The following is a 19,960-nucleotide window of genomic DNA, read 5'->3' as shown; positions in this document are numbered from 1 at the left end:
GACACCCTCAAATAAACGAAGGCATTCTGCTCGCTCGATTACATTTGGAGGTTTTCGGTAGCATTTGTCTTATGTCGTAAAAGCGTGTTAGCGTATCCAAGTGTGTGACGGCCACGGTGTGTGGTCTCTGTCTCCACGCTGTTCTGTTTATCTCTCTGTGTTTATTCACAGCCCCGCCAGACAGATGCAAGAGACAGCTGCTACCACACACACAACCTCGACGCTGTGTAGGCCTTGCCAGGCCTGGGGGCTAGATTTAGATTCTGCCCATGAGCAAGCCACAGGGTCTTGGGGTAAAGTGTAAAACAAGAAGGTGGAGGGGGTCGCTTTCATCTCAGTGTGAGTGTGAGTGTGAGAAAAGACCCAGATATATTTGAAGCATGAGGCTTGTCCCTTCCCCTGCTCCTCCCTTTTTCAACGCAAAAACTATGTCCTTTTGGAAAGGAAATATCCAACGGCTTGCTGCGAGAAGTGAGAGATAAGAAAAACATTCCAAGACTGGAATCCACGTTGAAAACTCTTCCTAGCTGCGGCTTTGTTTTGTACTGCAATCTTTATTCCTTTCTCTCTCTCTCCTTCTCTCTCGCTCTCTCTCTCGCTTCCCAGCTCCGCATGAGATTGAATCTGTTGACAAAAGCCCCCCCATTGACTGTTAATTCAATCTGCTTATCACTAGTCTATAGGCATTACCAACAGAATACCCACCCATACTTAGCATGCAAATGATAGAGTGATTTAGAGGGTGAGAGAGAGAAAAAGCGTGGCCTGGCAAGGGGCCTAGTGGAGGAGCGCTGGTTTCCTCTAAGATAATGGGATTTGGAAAGGACGGCTCTTTTGTCTTTCATGGTCTCATTTACACTTTCTGTCATTCCTGCTTTTGTTTCAGCAGGGAGCTCCTGTTGATCCGTAGCAACTAAGCTCTAAACATCTTCAGCCAGAAGTAAGTCCACGCAATATTAAGTTACTAAAGTTAAAACAGTGTGTACTAAAGTATCAAAACATTACCTTCTCAACTTTCCTCCAGTTTCACGACATCAATTTCAAAGTACTTTATGACTGACAGGTTATTTAGGGTGCAGTCATTTTTCACGTCTAATTGCACCAGCTAAGTTTTCGAAACTTTTTTTTTTTGAACAACATTCCTATGTCAGGTCTTCTGCTTATGCTAAGAATAGTTTTTAAATATCGTTGCCGCAACATTTTTTTTTTTGGAACACTTCCATAATGTTAGTTTTTTCTGTCAGATTGTGTGAGCAATATTCTAAGAACATTATGAAGCAAAACATTTTTATGACTGATGTTGCAAAACATTTGCAGGAAAGTCGTTTTTCGGAATGTTACAATTGTACCCTTCTTACGCCGGCTTCACAATGTACGATTTTATGACTAAGGTGTCAATATACTCCTACTACCTGTGAGTTACCGAAGAATGTTGTAAAGCATTAACTGCATTTTCATGTTTGTGAAGTGTGTTACTGATATCTCAAAGCATTACATTCTCATCATTTTTCAGAGCTTTCTGTTTAACAACATCAAATCTTCTTGTAACATAAGCTCAAGTCATTAAAGTGTTTTTATTTGATTATTACCAGTTGCCTTGTTAGCAATTTCAAAGTACATCATGATTGACAGGTCATTTAAGGTGTGGCCATCTCACCTTTACAGGTAATTACACCGGCTTATGTTCTAGAAACATTTCTTTCTAAGAGCAATAATGTACTGCTTTACTGGGTACACGGGTACTGGGTATGTTTTCTAGAAACATAATGTTAGTTTTTTGTCTACCTGGCAATGTGGTGTAAGCAATATTCTAAGAACATGTCAAAGCAAACCATTATTGGATATATGTAGTCTGATGCTTTAAAATGTTGCGGGAAATTCTTTTTTTTTTTTTTTTTTGGAATGTTACAAGCCAATACTTCTTAAACCAGCTTTATGATGTACGATTTATGGCTGAAAATCTCACATCATAAAAGAATTCTTTGGTCGTGAGATGAGATCAGCGGTCTTAGAACACATAATTTGACGCTCTCAACAGTGGCCAATTTACTCTCATTGCAACCAGAGAACACCAATGACAAGGTTCTGGCAGTGTGAGAAATTTTTTTATTAAAATCTCAAAATGTGAGCACCGCTACCAAACTCGTTTAAAAGCCAATAACAGGAGCACGACATAGGATTATGCAAAACTCATGGGACAGCTACAAGTACAGCAATGGCAAAATGCAAACGAAACATGTTAATGGGCATAAAAAGACTGTGAAACTCAGTTTGAAGAATGTTTCTAACAGTGTTATTTGACACTGTTTTCTGTACAAGTCCAGATCATGCTGATTGATGACGTAAGCAGAACAGTATATCTCTTTAATCGCAGGTCTATCTTTAGAGGATCTTCATCATATAATCTGACATGGACAACACACGTTATCGCGGTCTGTTATAGAATTCAGCTGAGATTTAATTGGAATAATTTCATACAATGTGACAAGTAATAATCTGAAAAGAATCACACAGCGTAAAACAGGCTTTAGAACCTGTTAAATCCTTACTGAACATCAGCTGGGAAATTACCACCCACTGCATCAGAATAGCACGCAACATTGCACACCAACTTAGCAACCATAACCTACACGAGATCAGGTTTAGTTGAGTCTGGAACTAAATTTAAATCTGAGGTCATAGCGGTGTGATCTGTTCTTCACGAGCTACATGTCTGCTTTTTATTGCTGAAAACTCATGGACTGCCTCTGTGTGAGATGATGAGGTTCATATGGCAATGATTTAGATTGTTGTACTGAAGAACTGCACTTCCCTACACACACACACACACACACACACACTCCCTGTAATTACAAATAATGCAAGAGCTATATTGTGAACATATTCCTGGCTTAAAGGCACTAATGCAAACCACACTGGAATGTCATAATAGACTGATTTTGCGTGATGATTGAATGATTTTAATTTAAAAGAAGTCATTTATAAAGTCTAAAACATTAATTCAAAACCTGTAACGTGGATCCTGCAGTGAAGTATATTAAATACTGTTTTTTCACTTGACAGCCCCGGTGTTGGGGACGCTACTTTTTTGCAAACTTATCAAGCTACAAACTTCTCATGATTTACAGCAGCTAAGCTACAGCCAATCTATCCATTTGATAAAGTAGATAACTTCACTACAAGTTACTGAAAATAAGTAGCTAACTACAACTAACTAGCTAGCTCCACTACAGGCTACTGAGGAAAAACATAGCTAACTACACCTACTGAAGCGATTGAACATTTTAAATGGTTAAGCTACAGCCAGACTATCTTTTTTGATAAAGCTAGGCATAGATATCTACAAGCTATCTTGCAATTGATTGCAAAACAGCTAAGCTACAGCTAAACTACAACTAAATGACATGTAGCTAGCTACACTACAAACTACAAAAAAAAAAAATAGCTAGCTATAACTAACTGAACATGTCTATCTTGCAATTGTGACTTAAAATAGCTAAACAGCAAACTAACCTTTTGGTAAAGCTATATTTACAAGCTACACAGAAAAAGTAGCTAACTACAGCTAATTGAAGCCACTTTGCAAGTATAACTTGTCAAGTTATAAGCTACTCATAATTTAAACTAGCTAAGCTATACCTAAACAACATTTGGCTAATAAGAAAAATTAGCCAACTATAGCTAACTGAAGCGACTTTGTCAAACTGAGGGAAATCAACTGAGATTTTCATTTTATTGTACAGCTAATTCCTTGCACAAAATAAAATGTACATGCTTTGTACAGGGTAACTATGATATTACAGAGATTTGCTTTTCTATTCGTAACCCACTCTTAGTAAGAAGCTAATTACTGTCAAACATCGTCATCACTAGACCACTACTCGTGATTCAGTTCATTTCTGGAATTATCTAGCTTGCTAGTTTTATCATGGCACTTTGTGGAAAAAACAGCTAGTTACTGAAAGCCATGTTATTTTGAAAATAGCTCAAGTTTTGCCATGCTAGTAACATCACTCCTTGTAGCTAGCTACTCTTCGATGTTGGATAACATTAAAAAAATGATTGTAATGATTCACAGAGTCACAATGAGATGAGAGATATCCACTGCTGGAATCCTTGTGTCTCGCCTTGTGTCTCTACAAATAATTTTGTAAAAAAGAAAGAAAAAAAAGAAAAAGGAAAAAGAAAACAATGAAATAAAAGCAAAAAAGGAGAGGAATGGAGCAGGATGAGCAGAGGGAGTGGATGAATGTGAGGATGGATAGGAAGATGGAGAGAGTGTGTTAGCGCTGGTGGAAGGATATGGCTAAATGCTTGTACATGGGTCTGTCATCTGGCTTTCGTCAGCTCCACTTTCTCAGAGCTGGAATGCAAAATAACAAAGCTCTAATCTAGAGTGAGGGAATGAGAGACAGAGAGAAAGAGAGAGCAAGAGCAGTGGGGGGTATGAAAGCGAATGGAGGATGGAGTGAGAGAATTGAGAGAGAAGAAAATTTAAATAACTTTGTCCAGAGAGAAATTGGTGACCGTGATTGGTAACAAGACGGTCAAGGGTTGGTTGGGTGTTAAGTGTAAACATACAGTACATATACATAACTCCAAATATATACATCAGAACACACACACACACACGTGTTACTGTACACGTCTCCAACTTTCTGTAAATTGTATATAGTAAGGTGTTCCACAAGTTTCTATGTTCGGACTGTTCATACTTCATACATTTCAACTTACAATGATTAATGAGGCTTATCCTAAGACAAAATGAGTAACTTGTGAATCGTTTAATACTGCGTACAATATAAACAGTAAACCGTGGACAGATTTAATCCATCTGGAGCCTCCGGCGTGTCCCTCCACCCGCTCACCTGGCTCCTCCCTGGGAAACGTTTAACCCAGCAACCCCCACCGGATCATCATGATCATGATCAACAGTGAGCCACTGATGAGTTGTGCATGTTAAAACAAGCGCAGAGCACGTATGATTGCATGTGTGTTTGACAGAGCGCAAGAGAGCGTGAGAGAGAAAGAGAGACGAAAGACACAGTGAGCAAATGTGATGGACTGAGATCAAGTAAAATGTATACCAACCTGTTACCAATACTATACACAAAGCAGGGGGCTGGCGTGCAGTGTTTTGCCTAAAATGGAGTTGCCCTGGTGGATCTGTTTGACTTCTCGGCCTGCTCTGTTTACCCGCCGGTGCTTCAGCTATGGTCCTGAGAGAGAATTGAATGAATTAGAGAGATCAACCAGAGTGCACGAGGCCACTTGCAGTGATTTAGCACTGATTAAACAGGGCTGCCATGCAACAGGTTTAAGAGACGCTGGACAAACAAAAACAAACCAGACTTAACAGGACTACGTGCACTGTTCTGTCAACTGTATAATATTATACATAAACGGGGTGTAACGCACCGCCACTATCTGTATCTGTTTAGTGTTCCAAATATCATTTAGATTTAAATCCAGAGTAGGCGTGGCCTAAACCGGAATGATATTTTTTTTTTTTGCTTGTTTTTTTTTAATGAGCCCTACCACCATCCCTCCGGAAACTCCGAAAAGAAACCCAGATGTAGAAATAGCAGCAGTGTCAGCATGGTATGTGAAATCTTGATCTGACAGTTCCTCAACCTCAACTACGTCACTCAAGTTCATAATTGCTCTCAACTAGAGATATTTGCCCCGGGAATGTTTTTTTTAATCTCATTCATGCAGTTATTATTTTTCTTTGTACCTTCCTGTGATATTTTCTAACAAATTTAAGTGGGGAATATCCCAAAATATAAACAAACTAGTGGCTGAATTTAAACCAGCGTTATCCTGACCAGGCAGTTACTAAGGATGAACGCTGTAAATGTACCGTGCAGTGCCACACGTTCATGATCATATTCATGTTAACATGGTCCATATATCTGTATCTCTATTCAGATTTAAAACTGAAGTAGCCTACACCGGAAGGATTTTATTTGTTTGTTTATTTCTTTTTCTTAATTAAATACGCACCCTACCACTGTTTAGAACACTGTTATCTCTTCATTACGAATAATGCATTTGTATTCAGTTATATTCCTAATTCATAATAGCCATTATCTACAGGAATGCAGGCCACATAAGCACGAGTACAATGGGACAGAAAGAATCTGCAGGGAAATAACGATGCATTGTTGAGGATTCAGCCTCTATGTGAGAATTACTCTGAATTGCATGCTTTAGAATCCAGGCATATTAGTGGTTAATAAAGGACTTGTGACCTTTCATTGACCTCCAAAAAGAGTGTAAGATTAAGTTACAGTGTAGAGAGAGGGGCAGTGTGAAGAGCAGTGAAGACTGCTTTACAGGCAGTTAATTACAGTTCAGAAATACACTTCACTGAACCGTAACGTTTTCAGTGTTAAAAACTTTGACACAGACTAGTCCTTCCAAATACAAATCCCAAGGGACCATTACATTTTTGCAGATCAAACCAATTCTTTTTGTTCTCATTACATGCCTTGGGGCCTTAACAACGTTTTGGCATTTTTACCACACTCTGCACATGTTGTGCTTGTAAGTTTAGTCTAACGAGAGTGAACGATTCACCTTTCACGACTATAAGCGACGCATATCATCGTAATCTCGTTTGCAGCACAGGAAGACCAAAAGGTGGTCTGGCACTGAGGAAACTACGGAGCAGTGTGAAAAATGACATGTTGTCGTCAGAGCATGTGTGGGAAACAGAAGGATAGAAAGTCATTCATTTTTTATATATAAAAGTTTAGATTTTTATATAACGTTTATATACTATGAAACAGTTCTATCCTGATGGCTGTGGTCTCTTGCTGGATGACCCTGTCCCTCTTTCATAGGTTTACTAGGGCTCACTTATGAGGATGAACATTATGTAAATCATGTGCCATGGCCTTCACAGTACCCAATCTCAACATTTTTGAGGTTTTTGGCTGACATGTTAGACTGCGACAGAGCTCTCCACCACCATCATCGAAACATCTCAAGGAATATCTTTTGGAAGAACAGTGTTCATCGCTCCAGTTCAGGTACACTTGGAGAGTCTAAGCCAAGGAGCATTAAAGCTGTTCTGTTGGTTTTCCTTTAATTTTTTTTCTCTTCAATTTGCTAAATTGATGCACAATGAAAATGAATAGAGCTGAAGGGATTCTTTGATTGGGATGTCTTCAGAAAGTAAAGTGAACACTATGTTCTGCTCTTGCATGCTCTTGTCTTTTTTTATTAGGTTGCTTTTTGTGTTGAAACAGTTCCCAGCTGGACCTCAGCACAGTGTTGCAATGCTAGATCTCTTGCTCTGAGATCTCAGACTGTTTTTTAACTCCATGTATTACGAGGTGTGGGGGGGGAGGGGTTAAAGTGAGGAAGACTGGGAAGTCATGAGGAAAGAAAAGTTCATTCTTAGAAAGTTCATACATATTCACAAAGATGGACTAGACAGCAAGAGCTCCTCACTTGCGTACATTTACAGGGCCCAAAGTTAATCGCCAGTTATTCCAACCATTTCTGCAAGTTCTGCAAGAACATCCGCATACCATATAATTTTCGCTGCGTGGTTGACTGGGGAGTACTTGAATGGTGCTGTCCAGCGAGAACCGCAGACGTGGTTTGACTGACAGCAATAAATCCCGCCTTGTCACCAGCATGAACCGCAGACAAAGTTTGACTCAGTGCAGAAAATCCCACATTGTCATGCCACAGCAGTTAGCTGGAGTTAAAAGAATCTGCAGTTGAACCATGCTTGCCCTTCACCACTATGGGAGGAATGACCAATCTGGTGACAAAGCATTTACAGGCAATACTATGTGTGTAAATTAAATCAAATCTTTGCTCTATTACCTCCTCAATGACTACGATTTATTGTAAAACACACACCACCAGAGCACAAATGCATCCACTAATACCCTGAAAATCAACAGCTACGTGTAATGTAAACATGTCATAAAAGGTTATTCCTCTGTAATTTAATTTTTCTAATTAGAGATAGTTCATTTCAGTCACGAATCGAGTCTCCAGCCAGTCCTAACACACCCCAGTGATTTACTAAGTCTCCCTGTACCAAGTGTCGCTATAAATATAACCTTTATTACAGCAGCCACTGACCCGGTCTCTGCTCTTTAACCCTTACAGCCAGCCATTTTTCAAACACAAGCACACACAGGTTCTCTTTGCACTCTCAGGCATCAATCTTGCATGTTCCTGGTCCATATCCTTTTGTTTTGTTAATATGATAACTCACTTCCTGTTAAAAAGTGGCTTTGGAGTGTATACTGTGAAATGTTGGCGCAATAAATCCATCAGGGCTTTTCAAACATTAGTTGTGCAGTTTAGTGCAAATGTTTGCACACCCTTAAAACCAAATGAAGAAGACACTCCTCAGTGGTAATATATATCACCCATTCTTCTTGAGATATATGTTTGATTTTTGTGTATATTGTTAGCTGAGTGGGCAACACAGGGTCCCCGGTTCGAACCTAAGCTTGAGTTATTGTCTGTGTGGAATTTCTGTGCATGTTCTCCTTGTGGATTTCCTCTGGGTTCTCCGGTTTCATCCCACCTCCCAAAAATAGGCCAATAGGTAGATTGGCTTGTCTAAATTGCCCCTGTGTGTGTGTGTGTGTGTGTGTGTGTGTGTGTGTGCGTGTGTGTGTGTGCGTGCGTGTGTTCCTGCCTCATGTCTGGTGTTCTCAGGATGGCATCTGGATCTACTGCAACCCTGACCAAGATAAAGAATGTGAACTGAATATGAATGAAGTATGAAACTGGAAAACTAGAGTTAGGTTTTGCTTTTCAGCCAAAAATCATACTTTTCTGCAACATCTTTTGCACTCCATTGTACCTACTCTGTATATTTCTCTATTTTTAAGCTAAAACGACAACAAACCCTTAATAATTTCATTGCTCCTTATACAACCACTTAATAAGATCCCTTTTTTTTAAGGAGCATTTTCGAAGTCCACAAACTTAGATTTCATCTCAGCATGCATTTCAAGCCTGCTCTTTCCAGTAGCCACGCCCACATCGGTACGCTCGCATTTATCCAATGAGGAATTGCACGCTAGGAAAAACAAAGCCTCTGATTGGCCCGAATGCGTTGCTGGTTTCAAGGCGCCCCGTGGAGACGGGCTGCTTGTTTAAACGTGAATGAGGAAGGAGGTGGGAGGCTGGAAACCGTCTATACCCCCCCGCCCCCCTCACCTCAGCGCGAGGCCAATGTGGAGTCAGTGGATCGACTCGAGGGAGCGAAGCGGCGGGCGCGAGCGAGCGAGCAGTTTGTGAAAGAAAGTTAGCCACCGGCGTTGTTGGAAACCGAGTGCGCTGAAAAGGAAGGTCGGAAAGAAAACAAAACAGTTTTCCAACGACTACAATGAAGTCGCGGAATAAGGGCACGGATACCTGAGTTTTATGGGGAAAAAAAGAAGCTGGATTTTAAGTTTGTGAATAACGTTCCGAGAGGGGGTCGGTTACGCTTCATCCGGGGACTTTCCTACTTACCGAGTCTCTAACTCTGATTTTTCCTCGGATTTATCTGTTTAAAGTAAGTGAATTCTTATTCATTAGTTGCATTGAGTCTTAATTGTGTCAGTTATATAGGGAAGCTTGCGTCTGCATTGTGTACTGTGTAGTTAATAGGATACAAGAGCGAGGATTATAACTAAACCCAATGGCTGAATCCCAAATGGCTCCCTGTTGGACATATAGTGCACTGCCTAGGGTGAAATGGTGCAGGAGCCATTATTTTATCACATTTATACCTGGTAAACACGTGTACGGGCTTGGGAAAGGGTTGAAATTCAGCCACAGTTGAAGTTAGTCCTTACTAATGATGTGTGTGTGTGTGTGTGTGTGTGTGTGTGTTTAATCTTAGTTGTTTGGTTCACTTTTGCAGGATGGCGGATTGGAGCCAGACGGCGGTCCGCGCGCTCATGGCGTTTTTTCTGCTCCTCAGATGGAGTTGTGGTCAATACCACGGTGAGAAGGGCATCTCAGTGCCAGAGCACGGGTTCTGCCAGCCCATCTCCATCCCTCTGTGCACAGACATCCAGTACAACCAGACCATCATGCCAAACCTTTTGGGTCACACAAACCAAGAGGACGCCGGTTTGGAGGTGCACCAGTTCTACCCGCTGGTTAAAGTGCAGTGCTCTCCGGATCTCAAGTTCTTCCTGTGCTCCATGTACGCACCGGTGTGCACCGTGCTGGAGCAGGCCATCCCTCCGTGCCGCTCTCTGTGCGAACGGGCACGCCAAGGCTGCGAGGCGCTCATGAACAAGTTCGGCTTCCAGTGGCCCGAGCGGCTGCGGTGCGAGAACTTCCCGGTGCACGGAGCAGGAGAGATCTGCGTCGGACAGAACACGTCGGACACCGGCAAGCCGACGTCGGAACCGACGCCGAACGTGGAAGAACATTTCACACCGCGCCCCAATGATAGGTTGGGTCACCCTTTCTCGTGCCCTCTTCAGCTCAGTGTGCCTTCCTACCTCAATTATAAGTTTTTGGGAGCCAAAGATTGCGGGGCACCCTGCGAACACTCGCAGCCACACGGACTCATGTACTTTAAAGAGGAAGAGGTGAAGTTCGGGCGCCTTTGGGTAGGGATTTGGTCCATACTGTGCTGCCTGAGTACCCTCTTTACGGTCCTCACTTACCTTGTGGACATGCGGCGCTTCCGTTATCCGGAGCGTCCCATCATCTTCCTGTCCGGCTGCTACTTCATGGTGGCCGTGGCCTACGTCACTGGGTTCCTCCTAGAGGACCAGGTGGTGTGCATTGGCAAGTTCGGGGACAATGGCTACAGAACGGTGGCGCAGGGAACCAAAAAAGAGGGATGCACCATCCTGTTCATGATCCTCTACTTCTTTGGAATGGCCAGCTCCATCTGGTGGGTGATCCTGTCTCTGACCTGGTTCCTCTCCGCTGGCATGAAGTGGGGACATGAAGCCATTGAGGCCAACTCGCAGTACTTCCACTTGGCAGCGTGGGCTGTACCCGCCGTGAAAACCATCACGGTGCTGGCGCTTGGCCAGGTAGACGGCGACCTCCTGACGGGCGTCTGTTTTGTAGGCATCCACGATGTAGCGGCGCTGCGTGGCTTCGTCCTGGCGCCTCTTTTCGTCTACCTCTTCATCGGGACGTCCTTCTTGTTGGCCGGATTTGTATCTCTCTTCCGCATCCGCACCATCATGAAGCACGACGGCACCAAGACGGAGAAGCTGGAGAAGCTGATGGTGCGCATCGGCGTCTTCAGCGTGCTCTACACCGTCCCCGCGACCATCGTCATCGCGTGCTACTTCTACGAACAGGCCTTCCGCGAGCAGTGGGAGAAGACGTGGCACATGCAGACGTGCAAACGCTTCGCTGTGCCGTGTCCAGCCGCCGACTTCGCACCCATGTCCCCGGATTTCACCGTCTTCATGATCAAGTACCTCATGACCATGATCGTAGGAATCACGTCTGGATTCTGGATCTGGTCGGGGAAGACGCTGCAGTCGTGGCGCAGGTTCTACAAGCGGCTGGGAAATGGGCAGGGCGAGACGACCGTGTGAATTTGGATAAACATTCAGGACTGACAGACAGCCAGCCTACATGTCTCAGAACTGCAGCGTGGATTAAAGAATCAGACTTCTATGACATACGATGCCTGCAGGAGGATTTTGCTCAGATAATCCACCCACACCAAAAAGATTGCCTTGTGACACTTGAACTTTTGGCCCTGACTGTCTACACTTTTTTTTTTTCTACAACTTTTGCATGACTTCAAAGGACTTTTTTTTAAGTGTTCAAAAATGCTTTTTTCAAAGAAAAAAACGGTTCTGTGCCTTGTCAAAAAAATGCTTTGTTTGACATTGTAATGGCGAGAGAATCATCTCCGCAGTGGCCAAAACTTTGTATTTTAATCTTGTGCCTTGTAATATTGTCCAGACCCTGTGTGTTTAGTTCATCCTTTTTTTTTTTCTCTTTTTTTTGCACAGATAGTGCAGGATTTTTGTACGTGTTTAATGTCCTTCAGAAGTAGATCCATTCGGTTCATGCGACTGTAAGACTTCATGAGTTTTACGGTTTAGTGAAGAATTCAAACTGACAGGCTCTGATGATGTGGCTGTGATTGGTGCGAATAAATGAGTTAATAGGAGCGAGAAAAATCTCATTTTTGTTTAAATGTCATATTACTGTTTAAAGACATTACATGTATTTATTTAAAGTAATCTCATTTTTAAGACCATATTCGCCATTCAGCAGTTTCACTTAATAAAGTGAGTAGATTTTTAGAACTTCTTGATGTATTGAATTTTTTTTTTTTTGGCTGAAAAGTCTGTCTTTTAATAGTTTTCTGTGTAAAAGGTGTTCTTATTTTTTGCCATTAGCTTTACTGTAAATAAAATCACCCCATCAGCACAGATTTATTTTACAGACTATTTGAATTAAAGAACACTGTATAGATGTGTAGAATAATATTTTGGCTAATTATTGGATCCATAGACTTCGATTCAGGCTTAATAACTTTCATAAAGGTGGGTTGTGATTTCCATTTCTGTTTAAAAAAAAAAAAAAAAAGCTTCACACACTCCTGAGGTTCCCTGGACCTCACTTTGAGAACCATGTTGCTGTGTCCGTTCTCAGTCTAAGAACTGAGTATAGGAGTATAGTTTTTATCCCTCTAGGCCACGTTTCATTATGGTTGGTCAATTTGTGTATACCTTTGCACAAATTACTTTTAAGTATTTCTATACCTTCGACTTAATTGGCAATAATAACTGATTGTAGCTTTAAAATTTTAACATGCTAACAGCTCTTTTAACAAGCCTCTCTATTAACTGCTTGAGCGGCGTGACGGGGTGTGCCGTAGGGCCGCAGCCTCCGACAACTAGACAGTTATTTGCGAGTTACTTAGGAAGAGCAAACATTGCTTTTAAGAAGCAGGCAGAGATAAAAGAGCTAACACAATAACAGGAGATAATTAGGAGCTGGCGTGAAGTCGGTCACGCTGCTTTTGAGGCGACAGGAAGCGCAGAGATGCAGCGAGGCGCACGATCCCTCAGACTTCCTCGCATGCTTAAACGCAGTAGCTCAGCATTCCTCAGTTTAAGGTAAAAGCTTAACCTTTTGTTTGGGTTTGTGTTGGGGGTTGTTGGGGTTACTGTATCCACCGAGTCAGAGGGGGGTTGGGGCTGAAGGCTCGAGGCGGAAACTTCCACTAATAATGTTTGAGATGCACCACATGCAGTGGAATTATTATTATTATTATTTTTTTTTTTTTTTTATAAAACTCCTTGTATAAATATTTTTTCATGTATTTCATTTTGGAGAACATAAAGGACCAAAACAAGAGAAAAGTTACACAATTAGTAGTTCATCTTGTGTGTGTGTGTGTGTGTGTGTGTGAGAGAGAGAGATTTCACAACGTTATTTTTCACATGCGGAGATGTAGCGCAAGTGGTTTTATTTATCCACCTTCTCACGTGATCACATACTATTCACGTGATGTCACGTTTGTTTAATTGAATTTTTACATACAAGTTCAGTGCCTGGTGAAATTCATCTTCATGCACATATGACTCACGTAAAAGCTTGAGTAATTGTACCATACTTAATTACAATTTTGGAAGATTTGTCCTTGAGTATTATTGAAATTGAATACTTAAGTACATACTTTTTACTCCTTACATTTTCATTCTGACCTTCAAACTACTCATAAAATTAGTAAAAACATTTTCTCTTACCCAGCTGCTATGTTTGTCAGGTGTGTTTTCCCTTTTTTTCCATTTTCTTTCCATTTTTTTCCTGCCATCCAACCAAATGCATAGTTAGGTTTGTTTGGTAAATTTGCTAGCTAGTTTTGTTTTGGTCGCTAATGCTGCCTCAGCATTGTTTCCAGTGGGGTTATTAAACAATAACTAACCAGCAAGCCAAATTCTTGATTTGTCCTAGCAGAATATTGAATAAATATTTAATAAAGTGAATAAATAAATGAAAATTCATGTCTGTATTGTTAATATTTGATCATTTTAAAAAGATTTACTCTTGTATACTTAGGTATAAATGTTTAAATGTAGATACTTTTTCACTTTCTCTCAACTAGATTTTTGACTCCATACTAATACTTTTAACTAAGTTTTTGACACAGTACACAAACTTTTACTTAAGTACAGTTTTTGTCATTTTTCCACCTCCATGTGACATAAACTGAAGTCAAAACAGATGCTAAAAAAAAAGATTATGACCCAGTATTATATTATTAATTTTGTGTTAACGAACTCGTATGTAGTTTATAAATCTGATAATACCTCATAATATGACTAATTAGGAAAGACTATCAAAAAGGATTTGTTTAACATTTTATTTTTGTTGTTGAAAATGACCTTTCTTAAATCAGTGTTAATGATGTTAATTGTTTAATTGCATGTCACACTCATTCCTCTGCACACACGCGAAAAGGAAGTGGAACCGCAGATTAAATCATGTTACAAAACTAACACAACATCCAGTCGTGTGGGTGTGACACTGCAGACATACGATCCTCGACCTGCTCATCGCATGCAATCTGTCACAAAACAATCTAAACAACTGCTGTAATTTACAGCTTGGTACACTGGGAATACCCACCCAGTAAACACAATTTATTCATTTAACCTCAAAATCAGGAAACACAGCGCCTGCTAGGCCTGTTTTTTTAGTACTGTGCAGACAGAGGTGTGTTAATAATAGTGGCACTTGGACTTATAATGCTGAATATGTCGGGTATGTACGTCATCACGTGCTAGTCCTGTGGTGAGCACAGTTCATTCCAGCAATTCCTGTCTGTTGCTCTACAGTATGATAAACTGGACGAGAATTCATTCGAATGTACACTAGACCGTCTTCACCCTGAACGTAACGTGAACAACAAATAAAGAACTCTTTCCTTTCACTGCTTTCTGATCAGTACAATTCAGAACGTGCTCCAAAAAAGTATGAGCTAATGATTTTAATTCTTCTTATTATCTTGGTGAGATAGGAGTATTTTTTTTAAAAAATCTGGCATAGTGTTATATTTTGGTAGGTTTTAATGAATTAGCAACTGACACCAAACTATTTCCTTCTGAAAATGAGACGACGACGCCAAAAGAAAAGCACGTTGCCGAATCAGAGCTGTATCAGTATGGTAGCACAGAGTAAAAAGTAAAAATTATAAGTTCTAGAAATTTTTTTAAAACTTTTTAAAAGAATACACCAGGTGAAAACCAGAGGAAACATACATCTATTGTACAAGTAATCTACTAAAAAAGAGTGAATTCAAGTTATAAGAGAAAATTTGTATTTAATTCATCAAAATATGTAATATTTTGTGACTGTTGATACCTTAACATGCACGATTTGATCATTCTTCTTGTCGTGTGTGATTAAGGAACATCTGTGAAACTGAAGTATCTTGTTATTTCTTGGGATCAGGGGTTAAAGTGAGCCGGAACGATCTGGAATGGCATTCAGCCTCAGTAACAAGGAAATTGTAAAAATTTCAAGAAATCACGGTCACAGAAACAATAAGGTCCAATTGTGTTTCAAAGGAAAGAAAATAAGAGTCAGTCATGTTTCATCTTTAAGAGACATCGTCCAGATTATTGCTGATAGTGTAATCTGATGAGAGATGCAGGAACTCTGATGCAGGAACTCAAATCAAGCTAAATTTAACATTGCTGCTTTTTACTTAACTAGTAAACCTTTGTACATCATAAAATGGATAAAATAAATGCTTTTTAGTGAATATTTTGTGTATTTTGTAAGGTGAAAGTTGCAGATATCGTTTTGATGAACTGCCAAAGACTAAGAGTGATCCTGTTAGGTCAGATTTAAAAGCTTTCTAACAGAATAATGTAGTACTTGCGATGCCGGTGTAGTGTTATTATAATAATAAGACATTTAATGTGACGCTCTAGACTCAGACCTGAAACACCAAGATACTGTGTGGTTGCTAAAAAACAAACTAATTCTGATGCAGCGCTGCTTGTTGGTGTGTTTTAGACCAGACTGGGTCAAGTTTGACCAAACGAAACACAACTGGTCTAGCAAAGGTGCATTTCACAATTGTCCATAACAGGGACATGTAACTCCAGTCCTGGACAGACATAGCTCCGAGGAAATTAAGCGTGAGAGCTGGCTTTGGACATTGGTGTGCATCCATTTACTTCAGGTCTTGTTTGTTTGTGATCCACATCAATCTTCCTGCAGACACATCCCCATGGCGTAACGCTTACAATGCCCTGAAAAAGTCTGCTCTGTGCGCTTTTGTGCTGTACAGGTGCCACTTTCTCAGCCTTCCTGAGAAAAACAGATGGGTCAAGTCTCAGGTAACCAGAACCCCCTTCCTCAGGTTGTTCCCACTCCCTCAGTCCCACGAGATACAGTTGCCGAAATCGGATCGATATCCAGCGCGGACAACGCCTTCACTTTTGTCAAACATTGTTTGAGAGATGTTTACCCAATGTAGGAGTGCTGTCCCAGCAGATGGCCCCGGTGGTATGACCAGATATCTGATGTCAGCTTTCATGTTGAGAGAGTTAGAACCAGAGCATTGTACAGTGTGCCAGAGATACATTCTTGCCTGAAATATAATATTTCCTCTAAGATGGCGGCATATGGGGTTAATAATGTGCAGAAGTACAAATGTTAAGGAAGAAAACACTCAGAGGCATGCTGTTAAATATCAGGAAAATAGTCAGTGATGGGGTGGAGTGATGAGGCCTGATGTGAAGCAGAGTTAGTGTAACACCCCGAAGGTGATATTGTTCAATAACAGCACATCCTGCATTGTTTTACTGTTTTATTCCTCTTATTACAGCAATTTTTTTTATTTATAGCATTTTTTTTATCCATTTACAGTTACACTTAATGTTGTTAATTCCTCAAAACAAGTTAGTTCCTGTTATCACTTACATTATAGCAGATGCAATCATAAACATTGTTTTGTCAACAGGCTCTTTTTATTATCTGTCTTATAGTTAATAAGACAAAAAAAACATGCAGCATGTTGCTGATGAACCGCATAATACAAAGTTACAGCTTTACAGAGCTGTTGCAAAGAGCTCACACTGGAGACTCCTTCACTCCTCCCTGTGACTGAGCTGCTACAATAGAAACGATAATGTATTAGAACAGGCGCATTAATATAGACGTGTGATTTGAATTATAGCTGGAAATACTGTTAAAGTTTCTGTTATAGAAAATTAATCAACACCTTCTGACCAATCAGAATCAAGAATTCAGCAGCGAATAGAACTAACTGCTTAGTTCACTTGATATAAATATGAAAGCTTGGTGCCGGAGTACATCTTATTTAGGGATTTCGTTAACTAAGCCTTTAACTTGGGATGTTTTGAAACGTGAAACAAAATATATTTTGATGTAGGCTTGTCTATCATTCGAAGTCCACAGGTTCAAAATGGATCAGGGACATTTAGCGGGACATTTCTGCTCATGTAGAGGTCTTTTTTGTTTTGTTTTGTTTTGTTTTTCTTTCTTTACCTGTGTTTTGCTTCTCCACAGGGAGATGAAGCTGATTAAAGAACCGAGGACTCTGCATTCCTGCCGCACTGTACTCGTTTCCCATATACACAAAGAAAATGTAGTTGGACACAGACGTGAGCTCATAGGTATTCTACACCCATCCCCCTTTTACCCTAACACACACACACACACACACACACCCTTCCCCCATTCCCCCATTCCTCTCTGGCCCTCATCTGGTAGTGTTCAGGCCTGGTGTGCTGCTGAGAAACTCGATCTTCCCTCTGGGTTTCAGCTATAGCTGAGCCTCACAGCCGAGGGCCTCGCTCACACACATAACTAACACCATACACACAGTCTCAACACTATATAGCTCTTTTTTTAACCATTTACGGCGTTTTTCGGAAAACAAACACTCTACACCGTAAGCGCAAGATGGTTCCTGTTAAAGTTAAGAGGAAAAACTCTGCTTGTTAGGAGAATAAATCTAACAGCAGACCGTAATCTCAGCCAAGGAAATGCATCCATGACTGCAGATCCTGAGATCCTGAGATCCTGAGAGCCCGAGGCAGGCCTTGTGTTTTCACTTCCTCTCACTCCCACGTTTCTCCTCTAATTCTCTCCCTCCAATTTTCATGCCCTTCTCCTTCTCCCCTTTCTTTGCATAACACTTTGTTTTTCCCCTTCTCTAATACTAATACTTTTTTCCTTAAAGATTAGATTTTTTAAAATAAACATGTATTTCTACACCAAGATTGGGTCCTAATGATATTAAATTTTAAAAATAAATAAATGAATAAATAAAGGTTAAACAAATACAGTTAAAATGTCCTTCACAGCAACCTGTGTACATGTTTCAGAAAATTAACTTGATTAGAAAGTAGCATTTTGCCCATCCCACCTCACTATATCTACACTTTACCTTGAAATCTAATCATTAAAATACTTTCATATGTGAATCCATTTAACATCTTACACTTGAAACATCCTTTTCCGTGAATCATCCATTAGAGGTTCTGAAAAATGTACATTGTAGTTAACATTCACTCAGCACTGTTACCCAAACTTATTACCCAAACATATTTTTTTAATATTTCACCCCTATGAAATATTAAAAAAAAAAAAAAAAGTCACATGTTCAACAGGAAGCTGCATCGTCCTCTTTTCCTGAAGATCGTGGGAAGAAGAAAAGCTCTCATTCTTTTTTGCTTATTTTCAGTGATATTGTGATATAAACTCACAATAAAAGTTTGCATATTCTTTTTTTTTTTTTTAAATTCTGTTTAAAAAACAACCCTGTTACTAGTTTAAGAGCAAAATGCAGCTTTTTTAAAAAAGATTTTCTGAGATTCAGTGTTGAGAAATGTTTTTTTTTTTTTTAAATAATCATTTGTAAGAGTTACAAGGGCTAAACAGCATCATGATCATGAGGTTAAAGTTCATTAATACTTATTACACTTATCATTAGAGTTACAGGAAAGACAAATAAGGACTTATGACGTCCTGCTGCATGGACCATGGTTTGAATTCAAGTCCACAAAAGGATTCTTCAGTTTCTCTCTGGTTGAGCCCCTGAAGGTTTTATGTCGAACAGTGAATAGAGTAGAGTATAGAGTGTTTGTCTTGGAAATCATGGGGGATGCAAACTTTTGCACCACTGTACCATGACATATGAGGTAAAAGAACCAGAAAAAGACGTCTTAACTGAGTGTAACCCAGACTATTGGCTGACTCATCCTGACTGGGATTACTCAAGTGCATACAAATACATTTGTTTCATTTGTTTACAATATTCAGATTCTCTTCAGGTCTGTTTAAATTAATCCAGTCCATTTCTAGTCCATAATATTTACTCATATTGAAGAAGTGTGGAAAGTAAAGTTATTTCCTCAAGGTCCTAAAATGGTCTTGTATTTATAACAATATACATTATTATAAAGAATGGCAATGAGATGATTCAGTCAGTTCACTAACACACCACAAGCACATACATGTAGTACAAGCTTCGTCTACTGTAATGTATTTCACATTAATCTATCTATCGTAGTTACGATACTACATTTCCACACACATTTTATTTCACTCATTATAACCAGAACAAGAAATTATTTGCATAAAAAGCCCTACATTTTACCTACTTGACATATAAGTACATACATATTTAATATAAAGTATGTAAAATGTTCAACTTGCCCAATAATAATGATAATAACAATAATAGTAATCAAAAAAACAATTTAAAAGATTGATAATAAATGGTAAAATAAAAACAAATTGAAAAAAACAAGTAATAATTAAATAATTTAAAAACCCTATATATGTATTTTTTAAATAAAAATAAGTAATTAAAAAATAAAATACTACTACTACTACTACTAATAATAAAATACCCTGAATACAAGTCAAAAGTACTCCAATTCTGCAGCAAAACCACAGACCTGGCAACCCTGCCTAGTCATTTAGTGAAAGGTTT

General features: G+C 39.8%; 1 protein-coding gene across 2 annotated transcripts; it reads left to right on the top strand.

Moving 5' to 3' along the window:
- The first annotated feature begins 9,172 nt into the window (after nucleotides 1-9,172).
- fzd7b (frizzled class receptor 7b) lies at nucleotides 9,173-12,278 on the top strand. Of its 2 annotated transcripts, none has more exons than XM_026933379.3 (2): nucleotides 9,173-9,544; nucleotides 9,875-12,278. In XM_026933379.3, exon 2 carries the CDS (start codon nucleotides 9,897-9,899, stop codon nucleotides 11,550-11,552), a length of 1,656 nt encoding a protein of 551 aa, XP_026789180.1. In that variant the 5' UTR covers nucleotides 9,173-9,544; nucleotides 9,875-9,896; the 3' UTR covers nucleotides 11,553-12,278. The 2 variants fall into 2 exon arrangements, with proteins under 2 accessions (XP_026789180.1, XP_026789179.1); XM_026933378.3 differs by having other exon boundaries at nucleotides 9,177-9,544; nucleotides 9,896-12,278.
- The last annotated feature ends 7,682 nt before the right edge of the window (nucleotides 12,279-19,960 follow it).

Source organism: Pangasianodon hypophthalmus, chromosome 2 (genome assembly GCF_027358585.1).
Source record: "Pangasianodon hypophthalmus isolate fPanHyp1 chromosome 2, fPanHyp1.pri, whole genome shotgun sequence".
NCBI lineage: Eukaryota > Metazoa > Chordata > Actinopteri > Siluriformes > Pangasiidae > Pangasianodon > Pangasianodon hypophthalmus.
Note: the sequence above shows the minus strand (reverse complement) of the source record. Positions and strands in the feature narration are given on the sequence as shown.